Below are 21,206 nucleotides of genomic sequence, written 5' to 3' on the forward strand. Positions count from 1 at the left end.
CAAACTGCAAGAAGAAAAATTAAATTTCCTATACTATATTAATATTAGCTTCTAGATACTTATTTCCGTAGATAGGTAGATATCTCCACTTTGTGTGAGATGACAATAAAGTATAATAGCATAAAATTGTATTTAACATCATGACTCTCTTTAAGAACAGTTCACTTAAAACTGAACCAATCCTGGATACAAGGGACAAAGAAGAATGTCAAAGCAGTCACTATTTACCTCCAAATATATGTGCTTTGCAATCAGGTTAGAGTCCTATGTCTCTGAAGACACTATACGTCTCAGCACCAGATGCTAGTTAGAATCATAAGCCATTTTGGTAACAGTAAATCTTAAAGATTGTTTTGCAGCTTAGAAGGCACAGAGGTCAAAATATCTCAATCCAGGTTTGAGGCTGCCATAGATCCTTAAAGGTACAAGTTTCAATTTGAATTTTGACAATTGGAGAAGGGAAAAATAACACGGAAAAAGAGTGAAAATTATCTCAATGTGTCAGGTGGTAGTGAAGAGGATCCCTTTGTTCCACTGAGCCATTGGTAACCCTGAATAGTACGAATGAATCAGTTCTCCACTGTTGTTTACTGTGTTCATTAACAGTATAAGGGAAGCTAAAAGATTTACGAGAAGGCAAGTTACTTCCCAGAATGTGGGGAGTATATTCTGACTTCTTTCACTACTCCTGATTTTCCCCTACCACTTTTCTCTCTACCTGTAGGGAAGTATTAGTGAATATGAGAAGTGGACAAATGAGTAGATGTCTCCTTCTAGATTCCTATTGTTATTAGTCTCCCACTCTAAAACTGAAAACATTTGAAGTCACCAGAAAACTCCATCACGCTGGGCTTTAAATGCATTTACAAATTTATTTCATTTAAGGGACACAAAGAATTTAAACTCTGGCTTTCATGCTTTATAGTTGAGTGGAGATAACAAGGAAATATACCCTCCTCAGTTAGGCTGTTTTTCTAACGTCTAACGCCCATTGAGCAGTTAGGTCAGAGTTCAATGTTTCTGAAGAGATGTTAAATCTCAGCCCCAGACCTGCAAAGGGCTGGGAAACAAGAGCAGATATAATAATTTATTATGCTGCTGAATAAAAAATTAGTAATATATAGATTATTCATTATTTCTGGATTGTAATGACCATTAAATTATTTTAATAATTGTCACACAATAGACGGCATAACTATATAGTATTCTAATATAATTAAAATATTAAGCATTTTGTTAGGAAAATCTAGACATAGATAAACTATTAAAAAATCTATACAAAAAATATTGTCATCTCTGACATGTATTAAAATACAGCTTAGTGTTTAAGATAATTAACACTGAAGTCAATCTGCCCAATTCAAGTCTGATTCCTGTACTTACTAGCTGTGTGAACTTCATTTACTCATCTATACAATGAGGTTACTAAGAGGATCTACCACACAGATTTATGTGAGAATTAAAATATATTAAAATGTAGAGGATTTAGAGCAGCACGTGATATCGAGTGAGCATCATGTAAATACTGGCTGCTATCATTATTATTATTACTGGTCTCTCTCACTAAATAAATTCTACGTTTGATGCGGGCAAGAATCACATCTATTTTGTTTGACATTAAATTTTCAATGCCCAGCACAATGATTGGCATGTACTAACCACTGGATAAATATACACTAAATTTAAAAAAGTAGATGTTTAGGTATGATTATAAGTTATAAACTCTTGCACAATATAGAAGGTTGTAGTGGATCATATCTCACCTGTTCTTTATGACACAACTCTCAAACCATTTAAGTACTAAAATGAGTATAGTTGAAAATTTTGAGAAAGTAAAATGTTGTGATTCTAAACATTTTTACCTCCTATTAGAAGTGCTGGGGAAAGTTGCAGAATTTTACCATTTGTAGAAATAAAATAATTATGTGAAAGGTATTTGTAAACTGCAATACTTGTACAAAAGATAGATTTTTTTCAGATTGTTTTTCCAGAACACTGAAAAGCTAAATAATAATCAAATTAAGGACATTGAGTATTTTTTTTAATATTTTGTCTTATTTCAAAACTTATTCATCAATGTTTATGTAAAAAATAAGTCAACTATGAATTTAATATATTATACTGTAATAAAATGCTGACAATCAAATGTCATGTCTATTTCAACAGAAAAAGTTAGGTGCAAGATTTAAAAATGGGATTGGTTATTTAACCTAGCTTAAAAGAAGGAGTCCAAAATTTCTCTTCCCTTTGTTCTACATTAGGTACTATTACAGTTCTGTAGCATTTCCTATTGATGATTATGATATTTCAGTGATAAGTTGCATTCTCTTCTGTCAAATAACACTTGCTTATATATTTATAGTATTTTATATGTAGAAATTGTGAAATTGTGGCATTCGTTATATATATTTATGCTGGACATCTGAGAGGAGAAGTATAAATTTTAGTGATTCTCTCGGTGGACCACGTTGAAACTTTTTGGCATAATGGGGAATTTTCTGGTTCTCATGGTGTATGCTGCATGTCCCACAGGAACATACAATTACTTAGTAGACAAAATATTTAAAACTTCACCAAATTAGAAGTGAAGATTTGTTTTGTTGGCTTGGTTCTCCTTCTTCATCTTCAGGGTGTTTAATTCTATCAAAATGTATTCCTTTGAGCTCTAAGTCTCCCATGGTGCCAATGGAAATCATGGACCGACAGATTTTGCCAAAACTCTCCGAGCTCAACTTTCACGTGTAACTCGAGAAGAGAGGCCATGGGCACCAAAAATGGGAAGATGGCTAGTGGCTGCAGTTAATGGGACCAAAATTAGTGAAAATAGATTGTGCTAAATGATTTCTAAGACTAAATGATTTCTAAGGCTTATTTTGTAGTGTATATAGTGTATATAGTGTTATATTACATGTATTTTGCTTATGATAAATAGTTTTTACTACTTACAATCATAGAAAAGCTCAGTATTAAGTAGACAGTTTATATTTCGTTCAAGACTTACATGGCCACTTTAAAGCATACCATTTTTCTCCATCAATATGACACACCGTTAATAAATTAAAAATATTATCAATTCAAGATTTTAAAACGACAGACACAAGAATTTAAAAGGATAATCTCCATCACCAAAGCAACTATCCTGATTCTTTTAGATGACAAGCCAGTTTATTAAATTATTAAGAGGGTTGTGAATTTCAAAGAATGCCTTTTATCATTATGTTTTCTCTATCTATCTCAGAAGCGCTAGACAATATAAAATGTCTTCTTTTCATTTTTTTCATTTTAATATTAAAAATTCAAATTATTTATTCATTTGAACATAGAGTCCCTATTTGTAAGATTTTGCCAATTGTGGTTAGGACACAAAAGTTTAATTATGATAAATAACCGAGCAAATCTAGTTATGTATTTAGTGGCTAATTAGGGAATGCTAAGGGAAAATATTTTATTCAATTCTCAGTATTTTAGATAAACATACCAAATGATGTGTAGGTATTTGTATTTCCTATGACTTTCTGATAATTTTTCTGTTATATTGATACATAAAAATTTTGAGGAAAATATACTACTGACCATTAATGAACTGTATAAGGAGAAATATTCTTCCTCTCAAAGCACCTAGCGTTTGTGATGAAGTGGGCACACACTCCAATATAGTGTGGGTGATCAGAATAGGCCACCTCAAAATATATCTCTTTACCTTGATTATTTTCTCTGAAGGACATTTGACCTCCCCCCAAATTGACTGAAAGCGATAGACTGGGAGGGTCCTTGCTAAGCCCATTCTTATCAAAGTTCTGTTTAAGGGAAGTCTCCATTTGTAAAGGTGTCTCCCTTTCTGTACCAGGAAGAAGGGGGGGGGTGACTTTATCTCTAGAAACTCTTATCAGTGTGGAAGGTGAGGACTTAACTCTGCATACCCTTGATTACTGTGCTTTCTGGTAATCTCTCATAATTGACTCCCCCATCCCCCCAACATCCTCCTTTGTCTACTGAATATGCTCTTTAAGGTGAAAACCTCCGCCATTTGTAGAAAAACTCAGTTTCCCTGGTTTCTTCCATGCATACATGTTATAAAGCTTTGTTTGATTTTCTCCTGCTATTGGGTCTCATGCCAATTTAATTTGTAGTCCAGCCAGAAAGGACCCAGAGTGGGTAGAGGATAGTCTTCCTCCCCTTCAAGAGTGATGGGCAAATATTTGAGGACAGTTTCCTTCAGGGATGTTGAATCCCATAAACATAAAAGTGTTTTGGACCTTTATTTTGTTAGGTTTGATAACTTGGTAAAATTTCATAAAATAAGCTAAACTTTTTCAAGAAAAATAGTTGTCTCAACACTGCATACTACTGACCCTTACAAAAAAATTTCAAAATAAATATAATAAGATGGTGTGTGTCCAATCTCATTTTTGCCATTAACTCCTTAATCCATTTTTTCCTCTTTGAATTTTGTTTTCTCCATCTGTAAAATGAGATACTATTTCCCCTGTGTTCGCACACCAGACAGATGTGGAAGTGATTACAAATAATACCTTTTATAAGATAGTCGCTGGTGGAGTTGACAGATTTGAATGAGGTTTTGGCAGTGTTAGTATGTGTGTTTCATATTTGATGATATAGTAGACAAGATCAATGTGGCTGCACATCAGAATCATCTGGGGAGATTATAAAATCTATTCCTGAGCTGCAGCCCAAACTTAATCAATTAGTCTCTCATGGTGAGGAAACTTTTAGGGATCTCCAATTTAGATAAGCTCTCAGGTGGTTTCAGAACCACAGTCTAAAGTAGGAACTCCTGTCTAGACTGATGTTTTCCAAAATTTAATGTGCATATGAGTCGCCTGGGGATCTTCTTAAAATGCAGACTCTGATTCATTTGGTGTAGGTGGAGCCTGGTTCTGCATCCCTAGATAATTCTAAGATGATACTAATGTTGCTGTTCCATGGAGCACACTTTGAGTTGCATCTCTAGTCCAGATGAAACTCTTGGTAAAATTGTTAATATAATACATCATGATTCAACCACAGAGTAATAAAATATTACAGCTGGAAAGGACCTGGACATCAGTAAATCCAGTATCTCACATCCAGTTTTATGGATGTGAGAACTGAGAGCCACTGAGGTTAAGTGACTTAACCATAGCAGGTTAACAGCAGAAGGGGAACCAACACAAATATCTCCTCATTGTGTTCATTCAAGTCTGTCTCAGTCACGTTTAAAATGTTGATGTGTTCAGCTGATAAGCCTCAATTATCAATAGTTATTCCAATGGTCTAGGTCAATGTGACAGTGATATTAACTTAGTTTGCATTTTATCATTCATGATTTGGCATTTTCTTAATAGTAAATTTATATAGAAGAGCAGTCACTATGTATAAACAAAACATGCAGTTATCCACTTATCCTCAACTCTCTCCCTTACTGTTGTCACAATGCATAAAATCACTTATTTTTAGCATTAATCATTTGGGTTGCTATGGTTCTCAGCCTGGTTGTGAGTTAGAAACACATTGCAGATATGTTAAAAATGTAACTGCTTAAGGCTCGACCCCTGGAGATTCTGATTTAGTAAATCTGAAGTGGGAAGTGATCTAGGATTCCAATTTAAAAGGACATCTGCAGTTTTCTTGCTGGAATTCATTATTGTAGGAGTATCCCTCTTTTAGTTTCAGGAACCAATCCTTTTCTAATCTCAATACAAATAATTCGGGTGATGCTAACCCCACTTTGTAGTTCCAAGGGTGGATCTATTTCCTAGGTCTTGACAAAGTGCGTGTTACATGTCTCTGGTCAACAGATTGGTTCTAAGAAGGGTATGTTACTCAGTACAGATCAATGAGAGTCAATTATGTTGTTTTTGCTGAAATACTTGGGAAAGAGCACAGGCTCCTCTCCTGACCTGCTAAAGTAAAATAATTTTGGCCTCAAGCTTCTGGTGATTACAATTATCACTAGGAGAGGAAAGCCTGCCTGAGAACTAAGCAAATGAAGCACACAAAGGAAAGCAGGGTCAGGAGCACAAAGAGAGGTTTTACTAATAATGTTACAGTCATGCGCCACATAAGGACGTTTTAGTCAATGACGGACTGCATATACAACAGTGGTCCCATAAGATTAGTATCGTATAGCCTAGGTGTGTAGTAGGCTATATCATCTAGATTTGTGTAAGTACACTCTATTATGTTCACACAATGACAAAATCGCCTAACAACACATTTCTCAGAACAGTCCCTGTCATTAAGCGACGCATGACTGTACAATATATAAAAACCCGTATCTAGCCATCCCTAAAGCCAGTTGTACTCTTGTATCTTTAAATCGCTTGAACCAAGTTTGAAATAGATTTTGGTCTCGTGTCAACAAAATAATTCTCATTCAGACATCGTTTGAATCTGATGCAGAGTTGAGAACCACTGGGAAGTTTTCAGTTTTGCCTTTTTTTTTAATTTCTTTATTTTTCATCAAACTTGGCTAAATGAAAATACATAATTTGGAATAAGTAACACTTTAAGCCATCTGTACTCAACCAGCGTCTTAGTTTCTCATGATTTTGAGAAAGGAAATGTACAGAACCGGAGAGAAGAGTCTGGAAATATTAGATGTAACAGCTTCCCACTCATACGCTTCTCAATTTCTTATCCAATCTTACTTACAGGTAGGAATGCCGCAATACTGAGATTATTCTTGCCCCAACAAGAACAACTTAAAATGGTTGAGCCTGAGTTGAATTGTCTCAGAGAGCCTTTTTATTCCCCATGATGTTGGCACCAAAATCTGATCTCTTGCTCTCTTTGGCCTGTTCCTTCGGGTTCTGGTTTTACCCACTGTGATTTGAATCATCCTGGTTCTAGTTTGCTTGCCTTGATGGAGACAAGTTCTTTAGAGTAGCACAAGGTACTGAAGTGGCCTGACCTAGTGCATGCAGAGTTTGCTACAGCTGCAAACTATTTGGAGAAGTGAATCTCTGGATCACTCTCCAGATCTCCCTTTACTTCAGCCTCCTCAGCCTTTTTCATTCTGAGCCCATCTCCAAGACTGCTGCCTTTTCTCTCTGGTCTTTGTCCTATGTTGTCACAGGTCTGATCAACATTGGGAAAGACAGGTAGAAGATAAAGCACTGAGTTCCTTGTGCAGCTTGAGGGCAATATACAGCAGCAGTGATGAAGCGAAGTTTTGTTCTAGACTTATTAGAAGAGAGATCCAAAGATAAATGTATCTGCTTAACAATGTTACTAGGGCCTACCTAGTAACCAATATTCTGAGGCTATGAATTTTAACAATTTTAGTCACCATTCCATTCTCCCTCCTTTTTTCACCCGCCATACTTTGCAGACATTTAATGTTCAGCCTGGTGTTAGCCACTGAAGCCACCAGCAAAGATGGGTGCAATGAAATCTCTGGCATGGAAACTTGTCCATATATCTTACTCCCGATGACATGATACAACCTTCTGAATGGCCTAATCCTAAAGTCTTGAATATTTATGATGCTCAAATTTCCTGGCTCTTCCTTATTCACCCTGACTGCAAAGAGTTATTGTGGATTTCAAAAAGTGAGAAAAATATACAATGAAAGAACTGAGTTTAAATTTACTGGGTTCTTTCTGACCTGAGAGACTTGAGGGCCATTTAAAAACGCAACTATAAGGAGAACGTAATCTGTTTTGCTCTACGGAGAGAAGAGACTCTTTCTCTGTTGTGGCTATGCCTCAGGTACAATCTCACAGAATATCAGCCTTCATATCCGAGTCCTGTTCAAACTTAAGGACAGCTCCTATTGCAAACAACAGGTAGTTAGGAAGCAAGGAAATTCAACATAATGCAGAAGGGCTTCTGGTTCTTTCCTCTAAGGCAAGAGATGATTTAACATGTAAGGCTACCACATCCCTAAAATTGAAGACTAGATTTTTCTTCCCAAAAAACCAAATGTGCATAGCACTGAATGACTAAAACCTATTCTCCTCTTAACTTTAAAGCTAGATGTCAGGAAAGGATACTATAAAATGTAATTTCTTGTTAGGAGACTATTAGTGTCTGCTAAAATTACATATTTCACACATAAATGCTGTAGTGATTATTCTTATATACAAACTGATTATAGACGGAAGTTTAAGTAAGAATAAACTGTAAAAAAGAGATAAGTATATCCATTATGTTACACTTGGAAATGTTAGTACAAAAATATTAAAAAACTATATACACACTAAAGAATTACACTTTCTATGAATGTTTACCTAATCTGAAAAGTCAACATCAAGTAAATATTAATATAGAAATATGAAAGCAAAATCATATTAGGTTTGTGAGAAAACAGTACTTTACTTTTGAAAAAGAAATAGAAAAATACTAAGAGGCTTATGCTGAATAGACATATTTTTAACTTTGCTTTAAGAATACAGGATTCTCTCTCCCTCTCTCTCTCTGTCTCTCTCACTCTGTGTGTGTGTGTGTGTGTGTGTGTGTGTGTGTACCTGCTTGTGTTGATGAGCCTAGTTTTAACTTTGATTTGGAGTATTTATGAATAATTAAGAGAATTAAAAATAATTTTTGTCTAAAAACTAAAGTTTATTTATTTGCAGTATCATTACTATCATTTGTATTTTCTTCCTCTTTCAGTCCAGTTTGCACACGCTCACCTCATATAAAGACTTACCCTCACTATGCAATGCCCAAAGTATTTTATCTCATTTCATCTTCAACATGGTCTTTTCAGTATCTTATACTAAATAAGGTGATCTTTTACTCATTTACAACTACTTTGGCTATAGAATACCGTGTTACATTGATCCTGATATTAATAAGGAATAATTAACTTTATTAGCAATAACTCATAAAAGCTCCATTACAGTCACTTAATTACTATCATATTTAACAAACTTTTATCATCAGCCTTTGGGAAGGTTGTAAGCAAAGACGTACATGTTCTTCTCCACCTAGTGCATTGCTTGGCACATAGAAAACCCTTGAAAAAGATTTATTGAAAAACAAATTTGTTGAAGGGATAAAACATGTCAGTGTTCTGAAAGAGTGATTATCTAAGGATACACATTGTTGACCATGGTGGAATTTTGGACCTCCATGCTTTGTTCTCACTCAGAATCCTAGGGTTATCCAGAAAACAAAATGTTCATTTTCTATATCAGTGACTTCAATTTTTTTTTCTTTGACATTCTGTTAGAAAATTTTGGAAAGCTCTGCATATCCTTCTATATTTTGAAGATAACATCTAAAATTTTTCACCATAAGTTAAAAAGTTGCAAATAGTATACAGATTATTGGGAATTTTCTCATTTAAAATTAAAATTGCTGCATTCCTTTAAAAAATCAGGTAGATGAACTCTAAATACTTTAATATTTTGAGACTCTTCATTATCAATTTAAAACATATACCAACAAGCTCTTTTTTAACATTTGGAAATTTTACATCTTTCCCTTTCCTTTTTGAATTCACATTTTCATTCCCCTTCTCTCACAAAATTTTATTGAAGAGTAATATATTTTTATCCTTGGAAATTGTTTTTCTTAATTACACCATCATGCTTTTCTAGAAAAAAAAGTATATATATTGAATTTAAAAATTTATTTCATATATTGTACTTATAAGAATCTAAAGGCTAATATCTTATGAATTTTCATAAAAAATTAGTAACCTGAAAAGTAAAATTTTATTAGAAAGCTACCTCTTTATTAGAGGCATAAAGCTTTAAAAAGTTCTGGTATCTGTGGATAAATGTGATTCGCAGCTGGAATTAGATAGAATTCAGCAACAAATTTAATCTTATTGTTTACTTTTAAAGATACAAATGTTGAGAAACCTTATGAACATATATGCACACATACATATGGGTATACATGTGTATTTGATATGGGATATCAAATTCTGATGTTTTACTTTCGGGAATAAATAAATATATTTCAAATATAAAAGAAATAACTCCAATCATTTTGTTAGCTATCATAATAAAATTTAATAATATATTAAGCTGGAGCTGGCCCAGTGGCACGGTGGTTAAGTTCGCGCATTCCGCTTTGGTGGCCTGGAGTTTGCTAGTTTGGATCCTGGGTGCAGACCTACTCACTGCTCATCAAGCCATGCTGAGGCAGCTTCCCACGTAGAAGAACTAGAAGGACCTACAACTAGGATATACAATTATGTACTGGGGGCTTTGGGGAGAAAAAAGAAAAAAAGAGGAAGATTGGCACCAGATGTTAGTTCAGGGCTAATCTTCCTCAAAAAAATTTAAAAAAATAATAATAATAATTTATTAAGCAAAAAAGAATATATATTAAATCTACATATAGAACTAGCAGCTGGCATATAGTTTTATTTTTTTATTAATAGGAGGTAGAAAATGCATATAATATAAATAACATAATAAATGGGATATAATGTATTATGTATATGTATATATATATACACAAATACATTCACATATATAGTGAATTGATTCTGCAAATAGTATATAATTTAATTTTTTGTCAACAGGAGCTACAAAATATTTAACATTTTGTATTAGATGAAATAAGATGAGGTTTGACTACAATTAGATTAAATATTTCATAACATAATTACATAAAGTAGGTTTTAAATTCTTTTTGGAACAGTACAGAATTAATCTGAAAGAAATCACAGAACTGTGGCATCCACGGGTTTATTCGATGCACCTTTAAAAGTTTGGTTTGTTCAGAAAATATTCCAGTTATATTTAAAAGAATCAGTGTCACTAACCTACACTATTCGGTTGTTTCAAAGTGCTTTCTTTCAAGCCAATGACACTTCCTGGGAACAAGTATTGAGAATAATGGAAAAGAACTGCTTACGTTTAAATTTTTAAAAGCCATTTTTGGCTCTCAGTATTTCCTATTGATACTCTTTTTGCTTTGCTCTGGTGGGACTCTCCAAGAGCAACGCACTGTTTTACATTATTCAGCTAAATAAAAGGAAAAGTCATTAAATGAAAGTTGTCATTGCTCCAATCACCCCACTCCACCATCTCTCTGGCTTCAGAACGTCCCATCATGACACAGAACACCTGCGTAACAGATGCATGCAGGACGAGCAGGAAGGCCTATTGGTCTTTTGGGTTGGCATTGTAGCCATTTGGGGATGGGTGAAGGGTATTTCTTTATCTTGTAAAGTAGAAGCAGTACTATTATAAACTTAGATCTGTTCTCAGGCAGATCAATTTTAGGAAAGCATACAAATGTAACTTGATTTCTTTAAAGCTATCTGCGGTTGTGTACCCCTTAGAAAGTGAGGTGTTAACATATCCACGATCTGTATCCTCATGTGAAGAATACCATTCAAGAGAACAGTTCCAGGTAAACAAAGCACACCTACCATACACAGCACAATAACATTTACAATGTTATTTGGTTTTCACAGTTATAAGTTTTAAAAAATTATATATTAAAAATATAGGGCCGGCCCCGTGGCTTAGCGGTTGAGTGCTCGCCCTCTGCTGCTGGCGGCCTGGGTTTGGATCCCAGGCACACACCAACGCACTGCTTCTCCAGCCATACTGAGGCCGCGTCCCACATACAGCAACTAGAAGGATGTGCAACTATGACATACAACTATCTACTGGGGCTTTGGGGGAAAAAATAAATAAAATTATAAAAAAATATATATATATATAATATTTTATAATGGATCAGTGCCTTGGACCTTCATCATGGACTGTTTGGTAATAGAATTTAATATTTTAAAATTTTGACAGGATGAAAAATAAATAGGCATAAAGAGTATAAAGATACTAGGTACTATACCTAATACCCTAAAGATATATGTATACATAAAAACATATGCCACAGAAAAGCAGATTCAAAAATTCATCCATATTAATGATCTGTTTAATAATCAATCCTGCAACCCTGAGATTATTTGACTGGACCATTATTCCACATCAGATTAGAACAGTAAACTCAACCTATAAATAACACGGTGGTTGAATTTTTAGTTTGGTAAAAATAGCAATAACTGGACAAATGAAACTAACATTTCAAGTGCATTTAAATAAAATGCTTCATGTAGACACAGAGAAGTTGAATGAACAATGCCACAGCCTGATAATTTAGGTTATATAAAATGGCTAAAAATTATTGGATATATCTGAAGGGGAAACAGTATAAATGAAGAGATTAATAAAGAGTCATTTAAACAAATGAAAATCAAATGTTTTAAGAGACTATCATTCTAGATTACAAAAAAAAATTCTTAACTCCAATTTCAAATATAGAATTGTATAAAATAATTCATCATAAGATAGTGATAAACTCATAACATTTCTTCCCCAATAATAATATTAAAAATATGCTTTTAAATTCAGAATATGTATTAGAGATGTTTTGTAAAATACTACATATTGCTTTAAAACTCTCATTGCCTCTATGACTCTACAAACGAAAAGCTTATAAATAAAAAATAATAATCATTGTAATGAAATATACTTCCTTTAGTCTACTTCAACTAATGTTTGTTATGACATATCTTCTGTACCCAAGGTAGGGTGTATAAGATGGTTCCTTAAAAGTCCATTTTCTCATGTAACTTTGTGAATAATACTATTAAGAAAATATATCCAGGTGATTTTAAGTCAATTCTGCTCCTAGTAATCCTTCAAGACATTAGTGTACATGGTTTTGAACACATATATCCGTTAGACTGTTTTAATCAACATTTTTGAACAAGTATCCTAGGGGCCAGCCGGATTGCGGAGTGGCTAAGTTTACACACTCTGCTTCAGTGGCCCGGGGTTCACAGGTTCAGATCCTGGGCATGGACATACACACCACTCATCAAGCCATGCTGTGGTGGCATCCCACATACAAAATAGTGGAAGATTGGCACAGATGTTAGCTCAGGGCCAATCTTCCTCACCAAGAAAAAAAAAAGTATCCTAAACAACTATTTAATAGTTTTTCTGCTGACTTGATGAATCAAGGCAATAATTTAAGAAATGATAATTAAACAACTTTGTCTGGATTTGCAATTTATGCTAATCATTACATGAAACAATTTTAAAATAATCCCACAGGGAAATTCAAATCAAAAGAAAAGAACAGATTCTTTATTAAATGCTAGGTATTGATTTATGGAGAATATGATCTTATAATATTCTTATAGAATTCAATTTATAAGTACAAGTAAGAAAACATTATTTGTTTTTCTTTCCTCCATTTCCAATTGGAATAGACCTATACACAAGCTGTTATTTCTAGATGATGACTATTAACTCATTTGCTTAAACTTTGACTATATTCTAGACACTATCCATTGGAAATCAACTGCAAAAAGACTTTTTCTGACCTCAGGAAATTTATAAATTAATCTAGAATCTCTAAACCTGGATTTGATAGCTGAGGCATGTCTTGGGTTCTTGGGTTCTCACCCTGGATTTGTGAGTCAGGAAACTCGTCTTTTCTCCTCTCAATAGCTTCATAAACACTTTCATTTCTGGATGGCTTTGTCACAGTTGAGTTTCACCAGCTTAGCGCTCTTTTGTTGGACAAGTTACAAATTCATATTTTCCAAAATAACATACACTAAGTGGATTTTACCCCACAGAGTGAAGTGATCATCATCTGCTCAGGCAATGCTGAGGCTCCAAATTTAGATCCTACTGTTTGCATTCACAGTAGGTCTGGGGAGATAGCAACAGAAGCCAGCAAGTTCTCCTCTGGAGGAGATATTCTCAAGAGCCTGTTGCTAACATGTGCAGTAATAACCAAAACATCGCAATTTTCTCAAGTCTGGCTTAAACGTTTGCTGTTTCTCTCTTATACTAACTGTATCTCAGGATGGTATCCCTGGCTCCCTATTGTTCCTTCCAGACATAATTCTACTCCTTCCTGTAAAAATCCCTGCCCCTCTGAGGCTCTTGTCCTATAGCTATATCCCTTTTTCCTAGACTTATTGCTTCCAACTTTTGGATTTGCAACCATCTGATTCAGTCACTGAAGATCTTAGCTATTCCTGCAGGAATCCCTGTCCACCACATCCAAGCACACCCAGTTAACTCCACTCCTTCAGGATGATACATGATACATACTGACTGGGTACGTTTGTGCCTCCAAGATCATTATCCTCCACACTATCTCAGCCACCCTGTCCCACAGTTATCACCTAAAAATGAAAAATAATACTGACAATAAAATAAGAAGTCAAATTCAAAATCAATAAATCTGACCATAATGAGAGTAAAGATCACGGGCATCATCTTCTTGGACTATTTCCAAGGCTATAGCATTCACCCCTTATTCCTGCAATTCCGACTTAAGATTGGTCTGTGTGTAGATGAATTCACACATCTACTGAAGAAGGCATCAATTAAACAATCAACTGAAAAATAGTGAAATCAGCTTCATTGGAAAAAATCAAGTATTTCTTTTCCTAGCAATAAATCATGATCTAATCATTAAATAAAAATTCTACATTAAAAATAAAGGCTACAACTCAAGAGAGATATATTTGAGTCATTCTAAAAATCAGTATTACCAAAAGAGAAAAATAATTTTTTTCAAAGGTAAAAAGAACTAACCTTTTTTTTTCAAGGGCGGCTCCTCTATTTCTCCTAAACCAAGACAAAACAGTAAATTAGAAAAAATTTTAGCATAGCATAATATTGCTTTTCTATTTTCCATTTTCTTTTACTCATGTTAAAAAAACCATCTATTAGTTTTGACAATAATAGTCCTTATATTACTTTGCTTCCCAAAATCCAGTTTTTAGGTATAAACTTCGTTTATATACATTTATTTGAGATAGTTTCACTTTTATAAGTTCAATAAAATTGTGGCAGTGATCCAAATTACACATTATAGTTCCTATATCATGTTCATTTCAGTTCTTTATTGTTCGTCTCAACCTCTCACTGGGACCACAGGAATACAAATTCAGACAAAGTCATAGAAAGGGCTAAAATGATAAGAGCTTTCCTAGTAGTCAAGGCTGAATGCATAATTTCTGATGACTAAGGCTGACCCAAAATGTCATCTAAAAGACAGAATCACAATGCTTTGTTCTTTTCACATCTTCTCAATAGATATCAGAAGTTTATGTGTGGTTTGAGTTTGTTATTTCCTTTTATTCATTAATATATATGAGAGAGTGCATAGGTTAGTTGCATAATTGTGACATTTAGAATGTGTCCTTCCATTCCACACCTCCATTTGGTTCAATAAATTTACTTTTGATTGCGATTTTAGTAGGATTGATTTCTACTATTTAACTGCGCATAAGACTTATGGGTATAAAACATTTATATGTATATTTAGGTTTGCTACTGTTATTTCAATCTTGAGAATAAACTTGAGAGATAGCTACTATTGTTTCCCCAAGAAGCATATAAATGTGAGTTTATATTGCGAGTTTGTAGTAGCGCATAATAAGATCCTCCCTATTGTAATACTACTCTAATGTTAGCACTTAATTTTGACATCTTGGCCATAATGGTAGATAAGCTATAAGATGAAAGCCAAACAGAGACCAATTCACTGAGTTTGGCAGCCTGTTGATACTCTATTAGCACTCAGAAGTGTATTCCTTTTAGGTTAGCCTGACCCAACTGTTCATTTGTGCTTAAATTTAAGCAAACCACTGTAATGCATCTCTAATACTGGTCCTAGCAGTTCGATATTTCCCTATGCTCTTTGTACCTTTATCAGTGTCCTCGTCTCCATCATCATCTTCTTCATCGCCATCAGATGAGATGATGTCAGACAACAAAGAAAAGAAGCCATAGACCCAGTCCGTGGTTTCCTCCACAGCATCATGTACAAGTTTTAGAGGATCTGAGCCAATCTTGGAAATAGAGCTTGCTAAAAGTAATTGAAAATAAAAGAAATTTTTAAAATCATCCCCAAAGAAACTAAGAAAAGCTGTTTTTCCTGGTTTGTTCTTTTGACTCAATGAATATTTCAATTTCATGAATTTAAATATCTCTTGTCTACAACTTTTTTGCTGAGAAATAGAAACTGCATTTTTTTGTAGTATACATGTGTATTTGATTTAAAAGAAAAGTTATTGTGTACCTCTGGTACCAAACACTATGGGGTTACCAAGAATGAAATTGTCCTTGAGAAATTTATAATCTAAATAAGAGTTCAACATAGGAAAAAATTAGGAATGAATTAAAATAATGTATTCTTATGGTACCCAAATTGCAATATAAACCCCAAGTTATGGATGTTCAGGAACAGAAGAAATCACTGTTGGCCCTCATTGTACTGGAAAGCATCCTTGAGAAGATAGCTCTGTAAATTTTCAGACAAACAGTAGGTTCCAAGTTGACCTAAATAGTTGTGACTAAAGTAAGACTGATAGGTCCATTTACTATAATTTGTGATATATTAGGAAAAATCTGGAATTGTCAAGGTAGTGATCATATCAAGTTCCAGCTAGATTCAATTGGTTAATCCTTGTTAGACATCCCGGTACATGATAATCAAAAGTATTTGAACTTCTAACAACTTCAATGGATAGAATTAAGAAAAATTGAAGTTATAAGTCTTCCATTTTTTATATCCTAAGAGATATAAACTGTTTGTGAAATGAGAGATTAAATGATAAAAATGCAAGCAAATAGAGATATTAGGGATTTCCAAAATATTGTTCTTCTCATTCTAATTATATGAAAATTGCTCTGAAGAGGTAAGGATAGCGTTTAAGATCTGATTGAAGAGGTGCTATATCTAGAAATATGGTATAAGTTTTGCCTGATTTTTCGTCAATCTGTAATTAAATTTTAGATTTACGTTTTCCTTAATTTTAAAAACTATTTTAGCTTTTCAGAGATTCTTCTCCCTTTGATATCATAAGAGACTAGAATTATACCAACATATTATATTATCTAAAGGTTAAGTACCAAAATTAAGCTTTTACTCTGATTGAGATAAGAAGTCATAGGAAGGTTTGAGCAGAGAAATGAAGTGATTTGACTTATGTAATTTCATTTGCTGTATTGAGGATTGAAAGAATGCCAGGTTGGAAACAGGGAGATCAGTAAGGAGCCAAATGAAATAACTTAGGAGAAAAATGATGGTGATTTCTATCAGGATGGTAACAGTGTGTGTGGTGAGATGTAGTCAGATTCCGAATGTATTTAAAAGAATTAATTGTGTAGACTTACAGTTTGACTGTTGGTTGTAAGAGAAAGAGAGGAGTACAGGGTAACTTCAAAGTTTTTGGTGTGAGGAACTAGAACAATGGAAATTCCATTTACTGAAATGGGGGGACTGAAGAGAAACAGGGTTTCTGGGGGAATATATGATTAGCTGAGTTTTAGACTTGTCAAATTTGAGTTACCTATTAGACATCTATGTGGAAAGGTAGGCATTTTTATATCTCAATATGATATACAAGAGAGAAGTCCTATCTGAAGATAGAAGGTTGGGAGTTCAATAGAGCATAGATGTTATTCAGAGCCATGACACTGAATGTGATCAACAAGGGAGTGGACCCAGGAACACTCCAACATTTAGAAGACAGGGAGATAAGTCAAAGAGATGGGGAGGAATCAGCAGTGTTTCCTGAGAAGGAGAGATGACAGAGAGAGACTGAGAAGCAGAAAAAAAAGAGTGCAATGTACTGGATATCAAGTGAAGAAATTGTTTTGAGGAGCAGAGTGATCAACTGCCAAATGTCCCCGTTAGGTCAAGTAAGATGAAGACCAAGAATAGACCTTTAGATTCAATGATGAGGGTGTCATTGGTGATCTTCAAAGGGAAGTTTCAATGGAACGTATTTAAGACAAACTGGGAAGAATTTAGAGGCAGTGAGTATATTTTACTATAAAGTACATGACAGAGCTTGGGCAATGGTTGAAGGAGGACTAGAATGATAGTGCATTTTCTGTTGTTAAAGTGCTAAGCATAGTGGGTTTTCTGTTGTTAACATTGTTGAAGAATAAAAATATTCCATTTTTATGCTGATGGGAAAGTTCCTATAGAGAGGCAAAAATGATCAGAGAGTAGATTTCTGGGGAAATTTTAATTTTATGTTCTATTTCAGGGAATTCAGAGACCATCCAAGGATGCCAAGTTACAAAATGCTGGGCACAGGGAAACCTATCTCCATGAGTCAGTGACAGTGTGTCTTTACTCTTTGGACCTTATTTTACTGCATTCTGTAGAGTTTCATGAGAGCAAGATATGCTAGTCTAAATGATGAGATTAAACCTTAGAGAAAGGACATGAAACAGAATTTTGTAATTGCAATTGAGAATTTTAAAAGAATTATATGTAAGGAACTGGATTATACTGGCACCATTAAAGGCATTTTTAGCACTAGTGTATATTTTATATCTAATAGAAGAATACTGCAAATGGGATTTTTATGATCTGAATAGATTGAGACCATTTCCCCATTCCCCTTCTTTCTCTGTGTTCACTGACGAACTTAACAATAAAATCCAACAAAATAGATATCAGTTTAATTATCCTTATACTTAAGCGCACTATATATACTCTGCAGACATATATATTGTCTGGTTCTAAAATAGTCAAATCAGGCTGTTTTCATGAAGTCAATGTTGCTGGCTTGAGATCAGCTTCTTTTTGTCAGCCATGTGGACAGCAACTCTACAAACACATAGATATAAATATAGATACAGATATATCTTAAATAAGATACTGGTCTTCAAGTCGATCCTTATTCCTTCTCTCAGACATCTCATCCACATTATAACAATGGGAATAATATACAATGCAACTAAACATTTTATTGATGTCTTCTGTTTTAAGAGATACTCAGATTAACTGTACTTTCTTACTTCTCATGTTTCTGTAAATTAAATTACATACATTACAGTGAGGATCATCATAAAAATAATAGCAGCTAACACTTATAGAGTGTATATTACCTGCCAGATACCATTCTAAGAACTTTATTGATATTAACTAACTTTTTCTTTTCAAAACCAAATGAAGTAAGTATATTATTTTATGTCTATTTTAAATATAAGAAAACTGAGGCACAGAGAATTTAAATAAGATGCCTAAGGTTACAAAGCTTGTAAGTGATGGAGCCAGATGTTACACCCTCCAGAGCATGACTCTTAAGTACTATGTTATATTGTTACCAAAAAACAAACAAATGAAAACAGGAATTCACAATTGGTTCTAGAGTAAGATGTTGGATAAGAGATTCTGGGAGGGGTTTTCTTGCTGTTAAAAGGGGGAATAATGAGTTTGTTGCATGGGATCATAAAGCATGGAGCTGTTGTAGCCACCTTAGAACCATGAGGACAGTAACTAACTCACTGAGGAAGGCAGGGTTAAAAATGAAAGAACTTGAGTCTATGATGACATTGCTGAAACGTTGATTACCCAATCTTGGAATAATCACCCTACTTACAGTGCTTCTGTTTTATGAGATAAGAAATGTTTCTCAGCATTCAAGTCACTCTTAATTGTATCTTATATTTCTTACAAAAAAATATACTAGCGGATGGAAGAAAAACTGCTTTAGGCTCCTTATGATCAGTAATTGGATTTTTGGCACTCATAAAAGAGGCAAGGAAAAGTTTAAAGTTAGATAAGATTTTTATTTGTCCTCTGTCTTTGAAGCCACACTCTACAGATATTTAAGTTTCTAAATGGAAACATACAAGGGAAATTAAATTAGTCATTTTCTCTGTTTTCTCCTAAAGAACTAAGTCCATGGTTTAATCATTATCTTTGACCATCAGTCTTGCATTCTTTAAGTTATAGTTGGCTTTTCTTTACCTTTCATATGCTGAGACGCATCAGCAAACAATGGTTACAAACGTGGGCTCTGAGCTCAGACTGAGAACACTCGAGCACAGGCCTCCTACCTAGTGCCATGCCAAGCCATACTGGAGCCAGAGACAAAAGGAAAAATCAGTAATAATGATTATGTCTTTATTTAAAATTTTGATACTTTGTTCATCACAGATATTTGCATTAATTTTAAAATTTTAAATCTTGCATTAAAATATTAATGTTAATTACTGAGGTTTTAGAGCTTTCTTAAATTTTGCCTCCAAAGTTAGTGCTTTACTCATATCACCCTAGTCCTTTGCTTCCCCTGCCTAATAGCTGTGTGATGTTGAGAAGATTAACTTTTGCCATGTCTATAAAATTCATTGATGCCTCTGCTTTTCCAAAGTCACTCTTCTAAATCAAGACTTCAACTCTCATGCCTGCTATCTCTATATTCAGCCTTCTGACACTACAATTTATAATATACCCAGTTCTGGCAAACAGTACCATATAGCAGAAAAAAAAGAACAAAGTACTCTGTGCTTCTGTTTGCTAAACTGTAAAATGACATAAGAGTAATAATACTTACCTCATAAGGTTGTTACGAGTATTACATGAGATAATACATTCAAATCACGTAGTACAAGTGCCTGGTAATCAACAAATGTCAATGTGGGGAAACAAGCAAGACTGTCTTTGAATCTTGAATGACCTAGAAGCTCCTTCCAGTTTGCTAGCTGGAGCCAGCAGCTTCTCCAGTTCTCAGTAGCAGGCTCTGTGTATGATCTCACCTTCTCTCAAGGTCTCCAAACGTGCACAACTGCCATTTCCAGTATCCCCTTAGGTATTCGGCACCTAAATTCTCACAGCATAGTACCCATGTCCAAATAAGTTACCCCTCAACTACAAGACTGCTCTCATGCGTTCCTTACCAAAGGAAAGAGCACCTAAGACGTGGGGGTCTCTCAATTTGCCCATCAGCATCTGTCTGAGCTACTTCACGGGATGGCGGGAGAACAGGGGTCCCAGGCATCTTCTGACCCTTCTACCCATGAGTCTCTGCCCCCACCAGATGGCGCTTATTCGTGTTCACTCAAGCTCATTATGCATGATTATTATAAATTCGTTGGTGTAAAGTGCCTAAGGCAGGGTAAAGGATCTAGTAAATGTTAGGTAATTATTAATTCGATTTTCAGAATTATTTAACTCAAACATATGGTAGTGCTCCATAAAAGTAGGCTCTTATAAATATTGCCCTGTGACCCCTTAGTCACGACGCCCTCACAGCCAACCTTGGTAGGGTCTGTGAAATCCAAACACTGCTTTTATCAGGACTCATGAAATGACTAGCATTTACCCCTTATCTCCCAGAAAATATTCACATCTAAATATTTGGATCTAAACTGAGGTAAGAATTTTTTAAGGTGTCATAAATACTACCTAAATTAGGAAAAATTCAACTTGTATGTATGTTGATGTGTGTA

The 21,206-nt window shown here is 34.4% G+C and overlaps 1 protein-coding gene across 1 annotated transcript in view; it reads right to left on the reverse strand.

Annotated features, from left to right (window-relative positions):
- Positions 1-21,206, reverse strand: part of TRDN (triadin) — a 330,560-nt gene that overhangs the window by 293,005 nt on the left and 16,349 nt on the right. The window contains exons 3-4 of the mRNA XM_087443768.1: positions 15,658-15,819; positions 14,541-14,573 (exon numbers count right to left, since the gene is read on the reverse strand). Of these exons, the coding sequence (XP_087299894.1) occupies positions 14,541-14,573; positions 15,658-15,819 (195 nt within the window). The remainder of the gene's footprint in view (positions 1-14,540; positions 14,574-15,657; positions 15,820-21,206) is intronic.

This window comes from Ceratotherium simum, chromosome 19 (assembly GCF_057802395.1).
Source record: "Ceratotherium simum simum isolate JZ-2026a chromosome 19, ASM5780239v1, whole genome shotgun sequence".
NCBI lineage: Eukaryota > Metazoa > Chordata > Mammalia > Perissodactyla > Rhinocerotidae > Ceratotherium > Ceratotherium simum.